The sequence below is a fragment of the Panthera pardus genome, unplaced genomic scaffold (genome assembly GCF_024362965.1).
Source record: "Panthera pardus isolate Hobbes unplaced genomic scaffold, ASM2436296v1 HiC_scaffold_15, whole genome shotgun sequence".
Classification (NCBI taxonomy): Eukaryota; Metazoa; Chordata; class Mammalia; order Carnivora; family Felidae; genus Panthera; species Panthera pardus.
Window position 1 is genome coordinate 86,168,973 of NW_026526710.1, and position 22,622 is coordinate 86,191,594.

The 22,622-nt window shown below is 51.7% G+C and overlaps 1 protein-coding gene across 4 annotated transcripts in view; it reads left to right on the forward strand.

The window, feature by feature from the left end:
* Window positions 1-22,622, forward strand: part of ZNF236 (zinc finger protein 236) — a 106,327-nt gene that overhangs the window by 61,375 nt on the left and 22,330 nt on the right. For 3 of the 4 annotated variants that reach the window (XR_008422321.1, XM_053902850.1, XM_053902849.1), the window contains exons 14-25: window positions 2,343-2,602; window positions 3,743-3,841; window positions 4,309-4,460; window positions 5,930-6,033; window positions 8,886-9,037; window positions 10,541-10,753; window positions 12,808-13,090; window positions 15,256-15,359; window positions 17,218-17,583; window positions 18,338-18,483; window positions 18,620-18,857; window positions 19,265-19,444. Coding sequence is in view for 3 of the 4 variants with exons in the window: in XM_053902850.1 (XP_053758825.1) it covers window positions 2,343-2,602; window positions 3,743-3,841; window positions 4,309-4,460; window positions 5,930-6,033; window positions 8,886-9,037; window positions 10,541-10,753; window positions 12,808-13,090; window positions 15,256-15,359; window positions 17,218-17,583; window positions 18,338-18,483; window positions 18,620-18,857; window positions 19,265-19,444 (2,297 nt within the window). In the remaining variant the exon portion in view is untranslated. Of the gene's footprint in view, window positions 1-2,342; window positions 2,603-3,742; window positions 3,842-4,308; window positions 4,461-5,929; window positions 6,034-8,885; window positions 9,038-10,540; window positions 10,754-12,807; window positions 13,091-15,255; window positions 15,360-17,217; window positions 17,584-18,337; window positions 18,484-18,619; window positions 18,858-19,264; window positions 19,445-22,159; window positions 22,338-22,622 lie in introns of those variants that run through there. The other variant, XM_053902848.1, reaches the window with a different exon arrangement.

Genomic DNA, 22,622 nt, shown 5'->3' on the forward strand with positions numbered 1-22,622 from the left:
GTACAATCAGGTGGTGAAGAGGGCAAAAAAGAAAGTGGTAGTCCCGCGCCCCGTGATTTCCCGGCACATCGTTAGTGTCTCCGAACGCTCATCGCTCTGTGTTGTTGAGTTGAAAAGAACGTGTGTTTTAGCGATCACACAAACCCGTCATTAAAGCTCGCTGACGTTTGTATCTGATTCGAGGACTCTCTCATCTCCAGATGGAGGTGACCCAAGAAGCCCTCGCACCGGTGCATTTCTGGCTATGTCTGGAGCTCATTCACTGGGATTTCTGTGAAGGCACAGTATTCTGTGTTGTACTGGGAAGGCTGCACAAGGTCACCACATCCCGGGATACTGTGACAGGAAGAGTCGCTAGGTCTGCCGTAAGAGAACATTAAAGCTTCTGCTCCCGAGTATTTCCTCTTCAGGCGGTATTTTAACCCAGATATCTCTGCCTGATACTATCAACAAGGCCAAACCCCACGTGTTAGGATAAGCTACTTGGGAGAGGTAGCTGTTTGGTATTAGCCCTCTGGATGCCTCAGCACGTAGGACAAGGAGGAATGGTGTTTGATTTTGGCCCAGTTGTCACTTAGCTGCGAGGCTTCACTGCTTCTTGAGACCATCCGAGGGCACGTGATGGTGCTGGTGTCGACCAATCTATGTCCGGTTTATATTTTCCTCCTTTTAGGGAGTAAATGATGTGCTTTGTGTGCATCTGAACTGGGGGACTGGTGGCCATGGAGGTTCAGGGCTCTGTGCTCCCTGGCTGCTGTGCGGGCGTGCCTGGGAGCAGCGTGTGCTAACAGGGTAGAGCTTGGGTTCGACCTGGCCTGGGGACAGGCGGATAATACTTTTTCTCCGTCAAGAACTCAGGCCTTTTCAAGTCTGTGCACTTGCCACAGTAGCGTGGGGGTCCACGTCCGAGGCCTTGTTTATGGACTCGACGGCCAGTAGTAGAATTTCTGGGAAGTAGGTCAGCTGTTTTTAGCTGGGTCACCTCTCTTAGGTGGAGTGTCAAATCGGCCACTGCTTGTCACGGGTTATGCTGTGGGACACCTGCCACAGTTACTTGAGATGAATGTGTGACTTTGAGGTGACAGCCTGGAGACTGGTAGGTCTGTCGTGGGGCAGAGCTGGGTGTCCTCTTACAGCTTGGATGTGTCTGAACCCACCTGCAGGCAGCCCGTAGCTCCGGTGTTTCATCCCTTTGTTTGAAGTGGTGGGAATTCCTAAAATGCCATACACAGTTATATCAAAACTAAGTGTAAAAGGCAAAAGTACAGAAAGCAGCAAAGGTGCAGAAGTTACATACAAGATGCACTTCCGTCCTCTGGGGAGTGACGGCAGAGCCGTACGCGACTGTCACGGGCTCCCCACAGTCCCCAGCGTTGTAAAGCTGTGACCGTGCATATTTCATACTTGTCCGTTTTATTACATTTTGTTTCCCCTTCTCAGTGAAAGTAGTTTAGAAGTGACTGGTTTTGATATTAGAAAATGAAGCAGGTAGAGTTTGTTTGGAGCTAAGAATGGAATTCCCAGGAGGCGGATTCACGCGATTCTGGAACCAGGCAGATGGTGGAGTGTATGTGGGTGTGACCCTGGCGTCTTAGAGGGGAGCAGACTGTTCTTGTCCTAGATGTTGTCCACCTGTTAGCCAGGTAATCGTTTCAGCTGGGATTTTACGTTCTTTGATCCACTCACTGAATGCCTTATTCATTTCTATCTTTGAAAGCAAATTGTTGACCTTGGTGGAAACGTACCGGGTATACTTACAGTACGTAAAAGCAGTACTAACGTGAATACAGGTTCTGCAGAAATACGGAGCAGCCACGTACATACCTCATAGTCTGGGCCGTGTCACGCATGGGTCCCTGGAAGATGTCTGTGTCCCCAGACTGTGGGGCCGGCAGGCCACGGCACTCGGGCCCTCTTCTGTACTCCGCATTTGTTTATGATACTGAAATCTGTCCGTAAAGGTGCTGTCTTGTTTCGTTCGGTTCTTTTTCTGAATACTTGAACTCCTTGCAGAGTCTGCACTAGGACAGTTTTACTGTGAAACGTATGGTATCTTTTAAACTCTTTTTTAAGACGTTACCTATTCTGGTGCGTGTTCTGCTCTCTCCGCTTTGCTGCCTTCATATCCCTATAATCTGTGAAAGCACTTAGAGTCCGGGGAACGTGATTTTTTTTCTCCGGAACTCTTACTAGTGTTTAATTTGAGCTGGATTGCCGCCACGGCTTCAAGATGAAGTCATTCTTTTAAATGTTGTTAGTAAGTGACCGACCGCACCGCGGTCCTTCGCGCCGGCGGTTCTCGGCAGCCCCTGACCGCGCGGCCTCTCGTTGCTGTTCTGAAGGTACGAGCTCGCCCAGCAGCTCCAGCAGCACCAGCAGCATCAGCCAGCCGCCCCCCTGGACGACAGCACCGGGGACCAGCAGAGCGTGCACGCCCCGACGCACGTGCAGGTGGACATCGAGAGTGAGGAGCTGCGGCGGGCGGCCGCGGACACCGCCAACCCCGAGGCCATGCTAGACCTGGAGCCACAGCAGGTCGTGCGCACGGAGGACGCGGGGCTCGGCCAGCCGTTGACACACCAGCCTCTGGAAGCGGACGAAGGCAAATATTCCAGAAGTCCTAACTTTTACAGTCACCGTACGGTTTTTGCAGCCGTCCACACTCCCTCCGGTCTGGGTTGGGGTCTCTGATCTCGGAGTTTTCGGATCCCAGTTTGTGCCGTGTGCGAGCCTGAGAGGGTCTGCTGGGATCCCGAATTCCAGAGATAGGACCCTTCACACACACTCCTCTTGTAGGCACTTTTAGCCCTTCGTGTGTCGAGAAGGGCCTGCGTGCTCAGGGAGTGTACATCTTTGTGACCTCTAGCATTGTGTCCTGGCGCCCTGAGCATCTGACTCACGGAATGGTATGGCTCTGTGAATTGTCGCGCATCCGCAAGCGGGTAGGCCCCGGACCCAGCGGGTTGCTTTCTTCATCAGCAGGGTCTTGCTGCAAACAGATGTCAGCTTAGCTGTAGACAGTGAGCTCGGTGACGTGGTTGGTTCGTGTCTGGCACGGTTTCCTTGTCTTTCACGAGCCTAACGGACGGTTTGCTGGCCAGGTTACTGTTCCGTGTTACGGGGCTCCCAGACGTATTTTGTCTGTGAGCACGATTTTGTGCTTTTTATCCTCTGGGTTGCCTGGAACAACGCCCATCCAAAAATATATATTTTTTTTAAATGTAATTTTTTTAAGTTTATTTATTTATCTTGAGAGAGAGACAGCACAAGTAGGGGAGGGGCAGAGAGAGAGGGAGAGAGAGAATCCCAAGCAGACTCTGTGCTGCTTCTGCAGAGCCCAGCGTCGGGCTCGAACTCACGAACTGTGAGATCCTGACCTGAGCTGAAACGAAGAATCCGATGCTTAACCGACTGAGCCACCCAGGGCCCCTGAAAAGGTTTTAAATAGTCACTGAATGTAATTGCATTTGGGATATTTTCCCTGTAGAAGAACGTCTAAGTTTTAGGGTAAACTGTGAAGTGACATTCTGGAAGTACAAAGGTAATGCCTCAACTATAGTATCTATCTGTCGTGTATTTTGTGTCGTGTATATATTTATACAGGTATATGTACTTCCTACTGTCTTCCCAAAATGAGGCTCATTTTTGAGAATTCACTAAAGTATCCTTTTGGACAGATTGGTAGATCTGAAATGACTTCGGAGTTTACAACTTGCCCCTTGTGTTTACATGTCTACTTCAGATGGGTTCGTGGCCCCGCCGCCCGCCCTGCCAGGGCCCGTGGACCAGTTTGAGGAACGGGCTCCAGCACAGTCCTTCGAACCGGCTGGCTTGTCGCAGGGTCAGTGAGCTGCACCCGGGTCGGGTTGTCTTCACAGCAGCCTTCGGTGTTCGTTTTAAGGCCCTTCCGAAGTTTATGATTTCAAACCGATAACTTTCTGCATGGATCGTGTGTGTGTGTGTGTGTGTGTGTGTGTGTGTGTGTGTGTGCGTGTGCGCGTACTGCGTGTGGCCGCTCAGTCGTCTGGAAGGCGCCTTGGTGACCATTCTGCACGTGGTTTGTAGCCGAGCAGTGGTGACTGAGTAGAAGGGGACTCTGGGGTGGCTGCGTAGATGGGCTCGTGCGCTGGATGCAGCACCTGTTCTCAGAGCCTGTCGATGTCGGCTAATCCTCATTCTAGTTCAGAGGGTAGAAATGTCCTTTTAAGCATCTTTGTTTGTAAAACCGACTTTTTTTATTCTTTTTAACCTTCTTTGTGTGTGACCGGAGTATCTTTTGTAGGACTCGTGCTTTCTGATTTGTTTCAGGCTTCCCCGTGACGGACCCGTACGGTCAGCAGACCGCGTTCGCGCCCGTCCAGCAGCTGCAGGACTCGAGCACGCTGGAGTCTCAGGCCCTGTCCGCCAGCTTCCACCAGCAGAGCCTGCTCCCCGTGCCCGGCTCTGACGCCATGAATGTGGTGAGTGTGCGTGGCGTGCCCGGCGCCGGCGCCTTCGGGCTTCCCTGTAACCTCGTGGACGTCGCTCACTTAGGAGGTCAGGCTGACGTCTCGTACCGACAGTGTCGCGTCGCCCGTGACGCTGAAACGTTCAGCATGAGCGTCTTCTCTTTGAAAACATTTAAACTTGGCTGAGAGATTTCAGTCCCGTGACGTGGGATTTTACAAAACTTCTTAGAACTCAGGGAAGTCAGTAACGTGTAATAACGTGAAGGATGTCATGTTGCGTTAGTGACAAGCTATGTGTTTTTATTTGTGGAATCTTACATCTCAGAATGGAAATACAAGGGATGCTGATGTCCTAAAAATAAATATTTGAATACATCATTTAAAAGTTTTACTCAGTCTGGGGCACCTGGGTGGCTCAGTCGGTTGAGCATCCGGCCTCGGCTCAGGTCACGATCTCACAGTTTGTGGGTTCGAGCCCCGCGTCGGGTTCTGTGCCGGTAGCACGGAGCCTGGAGCCGCTTCGGATTCTGTATCTCACTCTCTCTCTGTCCCTTCCCCACTCACGCCCTGTCCCTCTCTCAAAAATAAATCAACATGACAAAAGTTAAAAAGAAAAGTTTTACTCAGTCTCATTGGAGACATTTAAGGTTTTGTTTTGGTTTTGATTTTTTCCACATTTGGAAATTTTTCAATAGTGAAGGAATGACCGGGCGATGAATGGTTCGCTTTCTGTGAAAGCCGCTGTTGAAAACAGCCGGAGCCACCGTGGGTAGCTTCTCCAGCTACCTGGACCCTCCAGGCCTGGACCCTCCAGGGAAAATTCAGAGCACTTCTTCAAAGCTTAGAAGGCCTGTGGTCCAAATGCTGCATCCAGGTAGGACCTGGGGAGTGGATGACAAGCTGTCTCTCCCTGTGGTTCTGTGACAAGCGAGGCAGTGGGAGTTTATTCATTTTCAGTAACACGAGAGCAGATGAGTAATCTCTCATTAAGAATTATAAAAAATATGGAAAGATCAACAATTTCATTCTTGGCTAGCCTTTGTATCAAAGCAAATTAATAGAAAATAAGTAAGTATTTACTAAAATTGATATGAATGATTATTTTGTTTTTTGAAAAACATTTTTTAATGTTTACTTATTTTTGAGAAACAGAGCACGAGCAGGGGAGGGGCAGAGAGAGAGGGAGACACAGGATCTGGAGCAGGCTCTTGGCTGTCGGCACAGAGCCCGATGCGGGGCTCGAACTCGTGAACCGTGCATGGGATGTGTATGACCTGAGCCGAAGTCGAAGGCTTAATTGACTGAGCCGCCCAGGCGCCCCTGAATGATTTTTATTATTAATCTAGCCAGATGATTATATGGAGCTACTTAGCGTTACTCCTTTGAATCTGCGTTTATAAATCTTATCCTTAGTTGTTGGTTGTTTTGCATTTATGTATAGATACTCAGGTAGTCTGCTTTATACTTGTGCTAAATTTTAGACAACTCGTTTGATCCAAGAGTCGTCCCAAGAAGAACTGGAACTGCAAACCCCACGCCCCGAATTCCTGGAGGCCGGGGAGGACCAGGGCCGGCGCTCCTACAGGTAGCTGTCTGCACGGGGGGCCGGCGGGCGCCGGTCCTGACCGCCGCTCGCCCAGCGCACGCGTCACCCTTCCCAGGGCCTTGTGATTTAACTCGACGACTCTGAACGGGCTCTGTGCTCATCCCATTTTATTATAACTAAAGGATCGGAGACCAAAGAGATTAGCTTGCTAAGATTTCTACAGCTGGTTAGTGTTCGCCACCTGCCTGTGCGTTTCACCTGCTGTGCGGTGACTTCCTATTACTGCTGAGAGCCACTGTTACCACGTTTTCAGAAAAACTTCAATTTGTTGGGTGTCTTTTTGTTCAGGGTTCTGTGTGTGCCGTATATGTAACAGCCAAGGAGCACTGTGACCGCGGAGACTGGGTTTACATTCGCCTGTTCCTCATGCTTCCGTTCCCTTAGCCATGTGCGCCGAGTGCCTACGGTGGCCGTGTGCTGTTCGGGACGCGTGCGGTGCCCTGCAGAGCGGGCAGGCCACAGCCCAGCTCCCACGGGATGGGAACGTTCACAGGGAACTAGATAGACATGCTCGTATACAATTAAATAGGAGTATTGTCTTTGTAGAGATAGTCTTGGCTTTATAATATTTTAGTAATTTTATTATTTGCTGAAAATACTTTTGAAAGTCTAAATTTAAATTTTTTCCACAGCCATTTAACAACAACAAAAAATACTTTATAGTTACTGTTAAAAAATGGTGAGCTGTCTTATCTCAAGTCAGTGGTCTTAATTGAGGATTTTGAAAATGGCTAAGATTTGCCAATGTCATTAAGCTGTAATGTGTAATGTCACTCTCCCATTTCCATAGGTTTTGTTTTTCACACACAACCTCAAGTACCTTGAACTGGTGTTTTTATACAGGAGGTTTTTTACTTTTGGGAGCATATTATCCTGAGATCTTCACGAATTTGCAAATCCAACACAGTATTTGTGCAGTGGTTGCTAATTCGGGGATCTGAGATACACAGAGATGGGCCTCAGGACTTCTGAGACTCTCCTTCTGTTTTATTCATACTTTGATCTATTCAGCGGGTATTCACTTGCTCGTGTTTAAGTGGGATTTTGCATTGGTATTTTTAAGTGAGATTAATCTGATTGATGTTTTCTCATGATTCCTTTGTGACATGTGCTTGGTTTTCCAGGACTTGTGGCCTTGCATCATTTGTGCATTTATTCAGTGTTTATTAAGAACCCACTAGATTAGTGAGCAAGACAGAACAAAAGCTTCAGTCCTCAGGAGTTGACAATCTAGTGGGAAGAGATGATAGCAAGATGGATGGGCGAGGTGCACAGCAGATGGGGACAGAGACAGCAGGAAGGGGTGGTGGGTGCTGGGTGGCAGCCAGTGGGAGAGCAGGTGCTACTGTCCTGGGACTGGTTGTAGATGCCATATCCATTCAGAAGGTGGGGTCTTCACGGGACCTCCAACAGGCAGAGGTGTGGGAGGAGGGGAGGGGCTGAGGACCGCCTCTGGGACTCTGACCTCAGAGCTGGGAGGGTGAAATCACTGCCCCTAGAAATGGGCCACCCCTGGGGGAGCAGGTATGGCACAAAGACCAGGACTTGGTTTCATGTCATCAGGGCTGGTAGATGAGGGGTGGCGTCATCAGGGCTGGTGCTGGGGAACAGCAAACGGTTTGCCCTCAGTGTTGGCCTCTGTGACCCAGGCCGGCATTGGACACGTGAGGGGACAGCTGTGTGATTGCACAGTGGGCAGGGTAGTTCGTGAGGCGAGGGGAGGCAGAGAAGGGTCCTGTCTCCGCGTGGACGGAGGCTGGTCCTGGGGCGGGAGCGTGACTGGGCGGGGGTGACGTCCTGGCTTCAGACTGTTCTCTGAGGGCCGGTGTCTGTCCACACAACTGCCGATGTTGTTCCCGTGCTGGAAATTGGTCACGATCTGTAGGTGTGGGCGCCAGAGGCTTCCTCAACAAATGTTGTGTGGTGTAGCGGTACTCAGTTCTGCAAATGGAGTATTTTCCTCGGCTGCCCTATATACAGAGCCAGTCCCGACTTCGTTGGCGGAATTAGCTTTCTCACATCAGCTGGCGAATGCTGTTTGCTTGCTTTTCTGGTTTTTTCAAAAAGCAAGCTTGCGTCAGAACGAACTTTGGAAACGCATCTACATTTGCCAGTCTTTAGATCGGTGTGGACACTAGGGGGCAGTAACTGCACCTGCAGATGCCTGGTCCTAGGGAGCGTGGTTTGGAACGTGACTAATTTCCTACTGCAGGTAAAACTTGGAAAAGCTAGGGAAATATAATAGAAGAAGATTTTCTAAATGTTTTTTTTTTTTTTAGTTTTTAATAATATGTGAATAAGAATTTAGAAGTTTATAATTATTTTATCCTTGAAGCAATTTTGGTATATTCTGTAACAACTTAGGGGAAAATAATACTGTACATTTACATAGTATTCAAAATAGATCTAGGAAAATGTGTTTTATGAAGTATTTTATAAACCAGAAGAGTGTATGAACTGGCATTTCCAAGTGTCTGGACTCAGGAATGATTCTGACCCTGAAGCAGTGGAAGGTTTCACAGTGTCTCCTGTGACTTAGTAAAGAAAATAGTACGTGATAAATTATCTTCCTGTTCTGTATAAAGGAGGAGTTTCCGACCAATCAGATATTACGCCCGCTGGGGATTGGTACGGGATTTACCACCATTGAAAGAATAAAATACGTGTAAGACCACAGATCCTCTGAGCGGAATTTGATCTTATGTGATAATTTCTGTAATGGCGACGCCTGATTGTTTCCTGGTGCAGATTGTTTCTCTTCCAGTCTCAGGTGTCAGATCCGAGTGAGCTCTGAATGAACGCGTTCTCTGCTTTTCACTCTGTGTTCGCAGGTGTGAGTACTGCAACAAAGGCTTTAAGAAGTCCAGCCACCTGAAGCAGCACGTGCGGTCGCACACCGGGGAGAAGCCCTACAAGTGCAAGCTCTGTGGCCGTGGCTTCGTGTCCTCGGGCGTTCTCAAGTCTCACGAGAAGACCCACACAGGTCGCTGTCTGCCTCGCCCTGGGGTTTTGTGGTTTTCGGTGTGTTCGTGGAGGGGCGCGGCCATCGCCACCCCCTGATCCTAGAACGTTGTTGTCATAGCCCAAAGAACCTCTGTGCCTGTTGTGGCCCCTCCCTGTTTTCCCTCGGTGCCCTCCCCACCCCAGTGTCCCAGGCAACCACACATCTGCTTCCGTGCGTTGGCCTGTTCTGGACATTGCACGCAGGGGGAAACATACAAGATAGGGCTCCTGGTACCGAGCATGTGTGGGGGCCGGTCCACATTGTAGCGGGTGTTAGCAGTGCGTTCCCTTTTGTAGGGATAACCTTCCCCTGTGTGGGTGGACCCTCTCATTATCACCAGTTGTTGGTCCCGTGAGTTGTCCTTAGGCTTCTAGGAATTAGCCTGCTGTGAACATGTGCATACTTTTATGTGGACCTATGTTTCCATTTCTCTGTTTACTGGTGAAATTGCCCGGTCAGATGGTGACTCCGTGTAACCCTTCGAGTTGATCAGCCTGCTTTCCAAAGTGGCTGCACTGTTTTACTTTCTACCAGCAATGGATGAAGGTTCTGGTTTCACTCTCTTGTCAACACCAGGCCTATCGTGTGTCCCTTCTGTTATGACTGTCCTTGGGAGTGTGTGGTGGTGTCTGATCGTGGCTTTGATTTGCGTTTCTCTAGTGGCTAATGGTGTGGAGCATCTTTTCATGTGCGTGTTGAGAAATGGCTATCCTAATCCTATGTCATTTTTAAATTAGATAATTTGCAAACATTATTGCATTGTTTAAAGAGTTTTCAAAATATATTCTTTATCAGATCTATGATTTGCCGTTGAGTATATTTTAAATATATTTAATTTTGTATTTTTATTTTATATATCATATCTGTTTTACATCAGTATATTCTGTATAAGGCTTTATCTGAAAATAAAAACATACAGACAAAACAAGGGAGCGGTTTGGCGGGCGCTGGGAAGACAGGCCGAGGGCAGGGCCCGTGAGGGCAGGTCTGGGGTCCCGCTAAGGAGTCCGCTGTCCCCGCAGCAGAGAGCAGCCTGTACGACTCCTGCAACGAGCAGCGGCTGATGGCCGCTGTGGTCAGTCAGGGGGGCCTCTGTGCCCTCAGTCCGGAGAAGAGGGTCCTCCCATCGGGCCCGACTGGAAACTGAAGCTGTACAGAGGGGCTGTGGGCCGCTCCCCCCGTCATTTGCTGTGGGAATGAGGAAAAAAGATGGATTTGAGAAAAGGGTACAGTCCACGGCATGTTGTCAGTTTCAGTGTAGCAGACGGAGGGGCGGAGAGGACTTGGCGTTGGTCTGGAGCCGCGCGCTCGGAGGCTGTGATCGCACGAGAGAATTAGTAGGAAGATGTGCTGTCGTGGCCACGTCCTGGCACAAGACCAGGGCGAAGACGGTCTTGGGTTTTGTGGCTTGTCGAACGTATCTCTGTGTGCCCTCGAGTACTTAGGGCTGTAAGGTAACGAAATGCGGTTCTGTCGTCGCAGGAGTGAAGGCGTTCAGCTGCAGTGTTTGCAACGCTTCGTTCACGACCAACGGCAGCCTCACCAGGCACATGGCCACGCACATGGGCATGAAGCCCTACAAGTGTCCGTTCTGCGAGCAGGGCTTCCGCACCACGGTCCACTGCAAGAAGCACATGAAGAGGCACCAGGCGGCCCCCTCTGCCGCGCCAGCCCCGGGGGAGGCGGACGGAGGAGGTACTGCCCGCTGTGGGTGGAGGCCCGGGGAGCGGGTGCTGACGTGCCCAGAGATCGTGTACGTGTCACCCCTTGCAGTGGTTTCTTTTCTGACGACCACGGCCTGAGTGCCCTGAAAACCAGGTTCGGAGAGGCGCAGAGAGGGAAACCCCCCGTCTCCGGTCAGCGCACCCGGGGCGGCTGTGCACGTGGGTGGAGGTGCGGTTTCCCACCGGAGAGGGGTTCGTGCTCCGCATCGTGGGCGTGTTTGGTACCCGGCACAGGTGCGCGTCGGGTCCGGGGGCTGCACGCACGTCCCTCGTTTTCTGTCACGCGCTCCCCACGGTGCACGCACCGCAGCGCCTCTGCCGATCCACGTGGCACACCGCGCGGTTCCACGGGAGCAGGCTGACCCCCCGAGTGGGCGCAGCAGCCGTAGGGCCGCCATTCCGCGCCGGCCAGACCGAGTCTTTGCAGCACATCCCACGGCGGCATGTCCACACCGCGCAGTCGGCGCCGCATGTCGCCGGGTGGGCTGACGGGGCGGGGGTGTGAGTCCCCGGGCTCCTCTCCCCGCTTGTGGCCCCCGTGTGCTACGTGTTCAGCTGACCTCAAGGTCACGGTCGTCCCTGGTGGCTCCCCTGGGGAGCGAGTGCTGTAGCTAAGACCTCTGGTTTGGGGAAAACGTCTTTCAAACGTGCCTAACCCGCCCCAGGCGATAAAAACCCCGGCCTCCCCGCTGCAGGCCCGCTGCTCTGGCCGCTTCTGCAGGTAACTCAGAATGTTGGCCCCTCCTCCGTCACACAGCGCCAGCTTCCACCCTGCCCGCTCCTCGCAAGGCCTGTCTTTCCACTTCCGTCATGTAGGACCTCTCCCTGCGCTGACTTACAGAACGGGGGCATCCTCACACGGGTTCTGGAACCCTGTAGGGGGAGGGCGCCGCCTTGCCAGCTGACGCTGACCGCCTGGGGGCTCCTGTTGTGGCCTCGCCACCCCCCTGCGTACACAGCGTGCACCCGAGGGCCTGGCGTTCTCCTCGGTGGGGTCACTGAGAAACAGAGCTCCGCGGGAGCCTTCTTAGCCGCAGAAGAAAAGCCGCTTGCGCTGGTTTCTTTTACCCAAACCTAGAGCCACTCGGTGGGGTTTAACCTGCTCTCGGCGTTGGGACAGGGAGTCTGTGTGGCAGACCCCATCGGATCCTGTCTCTTCCGTGCATGGCGCTCCGTTTCGCTCGCCTTTCCCCGCCAGTGGCTTTGCCCTATGGATGGGGTTCCTGGTACTTTAAGTGTTCGAATAGTTTTCTCCGCATTTCGTGACCCGTGCTGGTGGGGCCACCAGCTCTACCCCACTGCCCCCAAATCTTTCCAAACTGTGTTCTCTCCTTCACGGCCAACCTTTCCTCCCCCTCCCCTGGCCTCTCTCTTCCCTTCTCTCCTCCCTTCCCTCCCTTCCATCTTTGTCCCTTTATCCTGACGCGGCATCTAGTTAGTTTTTATCACTGATGGGGTGTTAGCCACTGTCCATTTGGCTAGTCAGTGTTTCTGTTGAGTCCTTATTTTATTTTTTAGCCGTCTGTGCAGTTCTGACCTCCCTCCCAGCCAGCTCTTTTCCTTCTTGGGTTTTAATAGCACCTTCTTCCTGTTTACAATCCATGTAAATACATCCTCACGTCTCACTCAGAGAACGCTTATATGTATATGTTTGAATTTTTTTTTTAACTCTTTAATTAGGGCCTTTTGCTAATTTATCTCTGGTCTTCCGTCTTGGGCTCTGCTGATTTCTTTATGCGACGACATTTCAGGTTTTGCCCGTGGTAGTGCGTGTCTGCTTAGGAATGCCGGTGGCCCGCGTGGACACCGTGGGTCAGAGCTGTCTGCCGGCTGGTCCTTGGGCTCTGCCCCCACGCGGTGACCGCTGTGCCCCTTCCTCCCGGGGACCCCGCTAGGCCTGCCCCTGGACTAATTGAGCTTCCCCGAGTGACCCACTCTAATCCTACATAGGTGTTTGGTTTTAATATATTTGTTGTGTTAAAACCTAAGTTTTTATGATGATTTGGTCCTTCCTGTTTTGTATAGATATGTGTGTGGAGGAAGAGGAAGAAAATCCCGAGAGAAACCCATCTCGAAAGGCTCGTCCCGAGGTCATCACCTTCACAGAGGAGGAGACGGCACAACTGGCCAAAATTCGGCCGCAGGAAAGTGCGACGGTGTCGGAGCAGGTCCTGGTGCAGTCGGCGGCCGAGAAGGACCGCGTCAGCGAGATGAAGGACAGACAGGCGGAGCTGGAGGCCGAGCCCAAGTTCGCCAACTGCTGCTCCTACTGCCCCAAGAGCTTCAAGAAGCCCAGTGACCTCGTGAGGTGAGGTCGCGGTGTTGCCCCGGGGGTTCGGGATGGGCGTCCCCGGGAGCCTTCGATGCTGCCGTCGCGGGGGCCCTGTCGGAACCCGGTGCCTCGCGAGGGGCTGAGGAGTCTCCCGAGTTACCGTTTGAAGCCCGCGTAAATTTTGAGGCTTCCCTTTGAGCTCATTCGGGAAGTTGGTGAGAAATGAGTTTGCTGCGTGGATTGTACTCATTTCTGTAGAGCCGTGGCGTGCGGTGTCCCCCCTCATCCGCGGTTTCTGCTCGTTACCTGAAGTCAACCGTGGCCCATAAGTGGGCAACCCTCCTCCTGAGCTGGGTCACGTGCCCATGTCTGTCACCTGCCGTCATCTCACGTGGCCGTGTCATGATTGCCCATCATCACGGAAGGAAGGGCGGGGGATGTGGCACGATCCGGTATTTTAACTTCTATCACAGTGTGTTGTTGTGACTGTTCCCGTTCATCATCAGTTGTCATCAACCTCACTGGGCCTAATTTAGAAATCAGACCTCACGATAAGTATCAGGTATAGGAATGAACAGTGTAATACGGTTTGGTACACACACGGGGGGTCTTGGGCCGTACCTCCCGCAGAGGGGGGGTGCTGCTCTAGTTTAAAAAAGAAAAGAAAAGGAAATGAGGGTGCTAAGCTTTGTACATTTGCAAACAGCATCAGGGACATCCTTATCCCCAGGGGTGCTGGTGTGCGTAGGGAGTGGGGGGGACAGGCTCAGGCCGGGGTGGGAGCAGGGGTGCTGGTGTGTGTAGGGAGTGGGGGGCGCAGGCTCAGGCCGGGGCGGGAGCGAGGGTGTCAGGAGGCAGCGTGCAGTTCACACCAGTCTGTCCAAGCAGTGACTGACGATGTGAGGTCAAGTCCAGCAGGATGATGCAGACTTGGAAACGGGACACTGAGGGCTGGGGGCAAGGTCAGCCTGCGGGAAAGACGGGGAGGTAGAATGTTCTCCTGCAGTCTCTGCAGGGTCGCTCTGGACGGGTCAGGATTAGGAGCAAGCTGGTAGGTTGGGGGATACCGGGCCCCCTGACACAGGGAGGAGCAGTTCGGAGTTGGGAGGCGGGGGAAGGAGCAGGCTGCCCTCCAGCTCCTCCTGAGCCCTCAGCGCCCTCCATGTGGGTGGGGCTGGTGGCAGAGCGGCCACTGGGTTGGAAGTGCTCATCAGTGAGCCTGGGTGACCGCTGGACTGCCCTGTTCTTCCCACCGCAGCGAGGGTGGCGGCGAGGGGGGGTGAGTGGGGCGACGGCGCGTGCCGAGGAGGTGGCGGTGGTGTCCCTTCTGGGCACCCGGAGGTCAGGTGCAATTAAGTGGGGAGTAAGACAGCAGAGCGTTCAGGGGGAGAGGACCAGGTCCTGTGATGAAGCAAAACAAAAGAAAAGCACAGCCCGGGACACCATCAAGTGAGAAAAAGTCCTTCCTGCTCCCCAGAGACGACCGCTGTCAACTGGTTCTTATGGGTTTTTCCCAAAAATGTCCACGTGTCACCATTAAGTTCTACAGTTTTATTTTTGGTATAGTTTTTACATATTGAGTCGTAGACACCCTTCTTTGTTTGTGCCTGCAAGCTTGTTACCTTCTTTTCAGTGGTGACGTGCGGGGGAATGCCAACTTTTATTTCATGGCACGCTTTCTGTCTCCAGTCACTACAGGAGCCCTCGCGGGTGCACCTGCAGGGGGGTTGGGTCACTGCCGCCAGGTGGTGCCCAGACTGCCCCCCTGACTGAGTCCTCATCTGACTGACGGCAGAAATGATAGCTTAGCGTTTTAATTTCCTCTTTTTCAATTCTGGGTGTGGGTGAAACGCTTTCCTGTGGCTTTTGGCTGTATTTCTTCTCTAAGCTTCCTATGCATTGTCCGTTCTTCTACTGTGGTGTTTCTGGTCTTATTGCTGATTTATAACAACTCTTCGGTTTAAGAAAAGTTAGCCCTGTGTTCGTCCATCTTGCAGATGTTTTTGTTTGCTTCTGAGTTTGTTTCTGCTGTTTTTGTGTAGATGGAGATCAAAGGTTTTATTTGGCCAAGTTTATTCAGCCCATACTAACACATATTTTTTACTTACAGGTATAGTTACGAATTTAAAATCATGAGATTGCTTGTAAATGTGTATAAAATTAAAAATAAAAACACTTAATTGTAAATGCTTTCTGGTTAGGCACGTGCGAATCCACACTGGAGAAAAGCCATATAAATGTGATGAATGTGGGAAGAGCTTTACTGTTAAATCGACCCTAGACTGCCACGTGAAGACGCACACAGGTACGAGCGGGCGCCTGTGCTCCACGTCGGTGCCTTATGATGGCGCTTTGTAGAGAATTTTAAATGTTCATTCATTTATTTTGAGAGAGACAGAATGAGCAGGGGAGGGACAGAGAGAGACGGAGACAGAGAATCCCAAGCAGGCTCGAACTAATGTCCTTTGAGATCACAACCTGAGCTGAAACCGGGAGTTGGCTGCTAACTGACTGAGCCCCCTAGGCACCACGATGGCATTTTGTATTTGTCCCCGTCTACCTTTCAAGATCATAGGAAGCTTAGAAGTCAGGAACCATGAAGAAATGTGTATAAAAGGAGTTTTGATTTCTGACTTGGGAGAAAGGATCCAGAAAACACGGAGGAAAAGGAGCCCGGTCTCTGATGCCGAGCTGCCCGCTGTCAGTGTTCTTACTGCGCCTTGAATACCTTTGTTAAGAAAATTATTTCTTATTCTCATTTAGGCCAGAGACCTTTGGTTTGTCGAGGTTTTACAAGAACTGGGGATTTAGCCAAGCTGATTGTAGTTACCAGCTAATAATTCTTTTCAAGTGGGGGGAAATCTTATAAAGGAAAAACATTAATGTACGATTCCCAATGGCCATTTTTTTCTTCATCTCATTTGAGGAACTGAAGGTTAATGGTGCTCATTAAAATACAGCGAGGCTTTGCTGCTTGCCCTGCACAGGGTGCCCAGTGGTTAAAGGGCAGGCCTGCACACCCCGCGCAGATTTGACGTCTGTGCTCACTTCCGGGCCATTTCTCGGAGCCTCTGGCTGTCGCGGGAACTGTGGTGAACTCTCAGTAAATGGGAGAGTTGTTCATGTGATTCATAGGATTATGATCGTGAAACTCATTTATATTCTTAATTTTTGGTTCCCAGCAGAATTGACCAAAAACGTACAAGGGAATTTCACATGTTTATGTAAAGTCTTATGATTCTTTTCTGATGGGTTAGTGTTTGGAATTTAATAGATAGATACAGGAACTTAGCGTGCGCCCCTGCTGTGGGCAGTGTTTCCGCTGGTTCATCGGGTGCTGTGTTTTTGTCCCTCTCGTGTGACGCTGTGAGCCGCCAGGACCAGAAGGGGCCTCTCACCCAGCCAGAGCCAGTGGTGTTCACGATGGCTCGCACGCGGGGATTCTGTGTTGGCCCCTGTGCCTGAGGCCCAGAAAGAAAAGTCTCTGTGAGAGATACCTTTCAGGCCTCCTCCTGCACTCCGGGCTCCCCGGTGACCTCTGAGGGCCCCGAGCAGGGCTGGACAGCTGGCCTCCCTAGTCCTGTGGTGGGTCCCAGCGTGCCTGCCCGGTTAAATAGAAGTCAGTATTGTTTCTGGGAGAAATAGAAACAGAAAACCGGGATGCTTTTGTCCCCCCAGAGCCTCTCCGGGGCAGGGTAGGCGGGTGACCGGGCCCTCGGCCCCACCTCCCGGCCTTCGTCATGCCCTTGGCTCAGAGTCCCAGGAGCTGAGCACGTGATCCACACCTGTGGCCACTCCCCACCTGCGCAGGTGTCCCGGGGGCCCCCCTGCAGAAAGAAGATAGACGTGTGCTGACACGTACAGGTGCCCTTTGTAAACCGAGGGGCGAGTGACAGCGACACGGGGCTGAGCCGCTTAGTGACCCCACCCCGGGTCCTGTCGAGGCTCGGTGAGAGGCGGGGCAGACGCCCAAGTGCTGTGGGGTCGTGGACGCAGGCTGTGGTGGTGCTCACCGCGAGGAGGTCTCTGCGCCAGCACCCACAGAACAGGGTCCTCCTTGACGTACCTGGCCCCCTCCCCCCCCCCCCCCCCCGCCCCGTGCCGGCCGCTTGCGCGTGGGTGTGGCGCGTCGTGGGCCCCGCTGACCCTTGACCTTTCCGCAGGTCAGAAGCTCTTCAGCTGTCACGTGTGCAGCAACGCCTTTTCCACAAAGGGGAGCCTGAAGGTGCACATGCGCTTGCACACGGGAGCGAAGCCCTTCAAGTGTCCGCACTGTGAGCTGCGCTTCCGCACGTCCGGGCGGAGGAAGACGCACATGCAGTTTCATTATAAACCCGACCCGAAGAAAGCCAGGAAGCCCGTGGCCCGAAGCCCGTCCGAGGCGCTGCAGCCCTTAAACCTGCTCAGCCCGTCGGCCGCCGACCCCAGCGTGTTCGTCATGAACAACTCTGTCCTGACAGGGCAGTTCGAGCAGAACGTGCTTCCGCAGGGGCTGGTGGGCCAGGCCATCCTCCCTGCCTCCGTGTCGGGTGAGCGCCGGGCCCGGGCGGCGCTGGTGTGCCGGGAGGGGGGGCCCTCCGTCCACGACGTGCGCTTCTCTCCCTTGAGGTCTGCCCGTGTGAGGCAGGTGGGAAAACGTACATTTCACTCTCGAGACGAGTCACCCTCCCGTCCCTGTTCGTCCCGCCACAGCATCTGCTTCTGAACGCTTCACGGTGCTCTGAGCTGCTTTTTCTGGGTTTACGTGCGCCTCTTGCTCTGCGCCCACAGACGTGACAGTGACACACGTGACCGGTGACTCCCGTCCGACATCGTGTGTGCTGTCCTAGAGTTCTTTAAATAATCGCTCTCGGGTCACGTGGGTCACCCAGTGCTTGAAAAATAGGAACTTTCAGCCATTCGGGCTTGTCGTGCACTTATGAGTCACAGAGTGAGTGTCAGCAGCCTGTGGATGTGACCCGTGGGGCCATTAAAGATACCACACAGCCGTGAGTTGTTGTTTTAGACCTTGGGCCAGTCGGCGTGGTCTCTTTGAGCCTAGTGGGCTCGTGTGCTTAAAATGCGCAACATCACCTATTTCAGAGGATGCTTGGTGTTGGGTGAATTAGATCACGCGTGTGTCTGGTGGCGATATTAGTATGCGTTAACTACATCCATCACGTTGATGTACGAATAAGACCGTGTACACAAAAATTCCCATACGGAAACGAGGGGTTTTTGTTCTGTTTTGCTTTCTAAGAAGGCTTTCAGATATGCAGTCATTCCGGTTCTCTTCCTCTGCAGCTGGTGGTGACTGGACAGTGTCTTTGACGGACGGGAGCTTGACCAGCCTGGAGGGCATACAGTTACAGCTGGCTGCTAACTTAGTCGGGCCAAACGTCCAGATCTCTGGAATCGATGCCTCCAGCATTAACAACATCACGTTACAGGTACGCCGCTTCTGAGGTTTTCCGGGCTTTAATTGGTCAAAATCGCACGTGAGCGCGCTTCCCGTCACAGGTACCTTGTTACACGATCACACGTGAGCGTGCACTGCCCGTCACAGGTACCTGTTTTGCCTTTCAGATTGACCCAAGTATCTTGCAGCAGACGCTACAGCAGGGCAACTTGCTCAGTCAGCAGCTGCCGGGGGAGCCCGGCCTGGCCTCCCAAAACAGCACCTTGCAGACACAGGACAGCACGGTCCCAGCCAGTGTCGTCATCCAGCCCATCTCAGGCCTGTCCTTACAGCCCACCGTGACGTCTGCCAGTCTGACCATCGGCCCGCTGTCTGAGCAGGACCCCGTGATGACCACCAGCAGCGGTAAGTGGCAGCAGGGGGGTCCAGCTCCTTGCTTGTGGTCACGCATTTGCAGTTAGGGCTCCGTGGCTCCCCTTTCCTCTCCTTACCAAGCTCAGCGAACACGTGGAGTGTCCCCAGCACACGCGCACTTTTCCTCTGCTAAGTGATGTGCATTCAGTCTACGCACATCCCTTTCCACCCGCACGTAATTCCCGCGGTCCTGTTGCCTTCCTGTTTCTAAGGCGTCTTGTCTTTCCGGATGAGGGAATTCTACACGTGGTTGATGTTTTCTTCTGAATCTTCTTTTGAAATAACAGTTTTATTAAAATATTAACATATACGATTAAAATAACATTAAAATAACATATATGAAAGAAAATTACTCTTCTTTTAAGCCCAGCTTTGTTTTGTTTTGTCACGACGACCAGGGACTCAAGACCTCTCTCAGGTGGTGACGTCGCAAGGCCTGGTATCCACCTCCAGCGGCCCCCACGAGATCACCCTGACCATTAACAACTCGAGTCTGAGCCAGGTGTTGGCGCAGGCTGCCGGGCCCGCTGCCGCGTCGTCCTCCGGGTCCCCGCAGGAAATCACCCTGACCATCTCTGGTTAGTCACTTAACGTCTTAAACGTCCTCCCCCCACAGTTGAAGTGTGTCTTAGTCGTATGTATGTGTGTTTTCGGCAACACCGAATTTTGCACATAGCCGGTGCTCCGGAAGTGTTGGTAACACGTGTGGGAAATTCAGGCTTAGCGAAAGACCGTCACAGTTGAGATCTAACCAGAAGTTAAAAGTGAGAGTTCCTCACGTCCACTCTGAGACCACTGTTTGGCCACCTCGCTCTGGTTAGCAGACAGCAGGAAGCCGTGGCTTCATGTGCCGGTTTCCTGCTACGTGAAACTAGAGGACTGTGGTCGGCACAACCTGAGCGCGAGGACGCTCTGGGCGCCTCCTGACTTCCCAGGACTCTGCACAGACCGTGTGGAACAGCGTTAAATGTGGGGTAGAGCACTGAAGAGTGGAGAAACGGGAAGATGATGGCCTTTGGCAGTGGAGGTCACTCGAAGTTGGCAAATTGATCCCGTGTGTCAGCCGAGAGCAGGCGTTCCGTGTCTCCGGGCTGTCACGTCCACGACCAGACTTCCCTCCGTCTGTGTCGTGTGTGGCCTAGGTCAGCCTGGAACACGTTTTACAGTGGTGCGCTGCCCACGTGACTCTTAGCTGTGAGCCCTTTGTGGTCATAAAGAGTCATTTTCAAATTTAGCAGCACTTTGTATGACCCTTACTATGTGCCAGGCGCTATTCTAGTGACTTTTACAAATATGAACTCATTTAATATTAATTCATTCAAGCCTCATAGCAACCTTATGAGGCTGTTGTTACAAATGAGAAAAACATTTTGCTGGGAGGCGAACGTTGCCCCTGGAGAGAGGGTGTGATGGCAGAAGGGGAGCATTTTCCCTTAAACACCGGGGAGGGTGGAGGGCAGACCAGGTAACGCACTCACGCTTCAGGGAGATTCCTGCAGAGATTACTATTGCAAAAGGAAGAAAATTTACTTAGAAGAAAACTGAAGAAAGCTTGCTTTCTTAGGGAGCGTCTTTTCCTTTTAACGCGTGTGAGAAACTTGAGGAGCTATTCTTAGAGTTTTGATTTTGAGCGACGTGAGTGATTTTAGACGCTCTTAGGCAGTGGAAATTAACTTTCAGTTTTATAGAATTCAGTAACCTTCCTACTTTTGTTATACGCATCTGAATTTTAATGTTTTTTATGTTGAGAAACCTTTGTTGATCAAATTAACTTTTTGGTATGCCCTCCGTGTATGAAGCATTGTGCGAATCCTGTACAAAAGACACATATTCCAAGATTCTGGCTTATACTTTAGAAAGTGTGTTATTTAGCTTATGGGTTGTGCTTCTGTTTCTCCTGTATTTTCCTATCATTGATCATGTAGATACTTTGCTTATTGGCATATTCAGAATAAGGAAGTGAATTTAACTAATTGTTTAAAAGTTAGCTTAAAAGGTTTACCCTAGGAGAAATCTTTAAATCAGTTGATGAGAGGAGGTTTGCCCAAACTTTGGGCCGGAGGCTTCTAATTCTCAATTCTCATTGTTACGCATCATGAGAATTGTCAAGTCACAAGTCAGCGTTTCCTTATTCCTTTTCCGTTCGGAAAAGGCTGTAGGAAAACAGTTTGCGGTCTCTGTAGAGATTTTCAGTTATTTTTTCCATTAATGTGTATAATTATAAATGCTTGTCGGTGCTAGAAAGCAAAACTTTGACTAAGCTTTGTAGACTCTTAGCAATTCAGAAGTCAGTTGAGAAAAAAATATGGGGTACAAGGCAAGGATAGCCCCCGGGCTCCCCAACTTGTCTCGTGCCTCTACAATAAGGTCCTCTTCTCTGACGGTTTGGTCCAGTTTTCAGTGAAAAGTTATGTCAGGCAGGGAATCAAGAAAGTGATAACCTTCATCCACAGATCCTTTGAAGACGGGTCTGCTCTTCTGATAGGAGTTCGCGTTTTTCCTTTTGCCCGTGCTCATGCCCACAGCACTCGGCTTCATTTCGTGTTCCTGTGTCTTTACCGAAGCGTGACGATGTCGATACTTACACAGCACGGTGGCAGTGCAGCACTCCTTTGTCTTTTGACGCTTTCCCCCTCCGGTTTAGTCTTGCGTTTGCCTAACTTGGCAGCAGATGTTTTTAAAGTAACTCGTTCACGTCCAGTCTTTCCAAAGATTCCGTCAGCAGCCGTTCCCCTTCTCTGTTCGTCTGTTTTCCATGCAGTTTGCTTACGCTTATGTGACTCCTGTGGCTATCGAAGCTGGCATCCGCGGGTGGGTCTGGAGGCGAAGGCCAGCGCTTCCTGGAAGGCGAGTGGCACAGGTCCCTCCCCTCGCCCGCCCTAGTGCCGAGTGTCCCCGCCGCGCAAGCCCGCTCGGTGGCGGCTGGGTACGGGGGCTCTAGGGTCACCTGCTTTTACAAACATACCTAGCCACACCTGCCAGTCTACCACATTTGGAAGTGTTTTCAAGTCAGTTTAAGTTTTAGTCAACAAAGTGTGTAATTTTAAGTGCCTAAATACGGAGTTAAAATAGAACTCTTAGGAAGCACTTAAAAATACTTAACAGCTTAAAAAATGGGAACAAATACTGTCATTTAGGGAAAATGTATTGCTGGTCTTTTCAGTTTTTCTAGGAATATTATTAAAAGTGAAATAGCTTTAATTTTAATAAGATGTTATTATGTGCTTAGCACACGTGCCAGTATGTAAGTTAACATGTTATTTTCAGATACCACAGTATTAATTTCCATTTAGGTCGAGACCTCATTCAGCACAATTCTTACGGAAATAGTGACCTAAACGGAAGCATAAGATTGTCAGCACCTGCAGTCAATGATCAGTGTCCAGGTGCCACCCTAACCGGGGCAGTGATCAGCTGCTCTCGTGGAGTGTACCACTGAGCTCTTCAGGTGTGCACGCGGCTGCTGGCTGAGCCACGGACACAATGTGCCACGGCGCGGCCACAGGGCTGTGCCCCCGGCCGGCGGGCGGGAGCAGGACCCCCGTGTCATCTGTGCTGTCACGTGTCACGTGATTCTATACTCCCTGGCCTTACCCGTGCGTGCGGGGTTAGCAGCCGAGCTGAAATTCTGCTTACCAGGGAGGGCAGGGGAACGGTCCTGTTCCGACACACGAGGCGCGATGGAGTCGCGCGAGTTAGCACGTGGAGGGCTCGTCACAGAACCGTGCCCTGTTCCCCGTGCGGGAACCCAGCCCG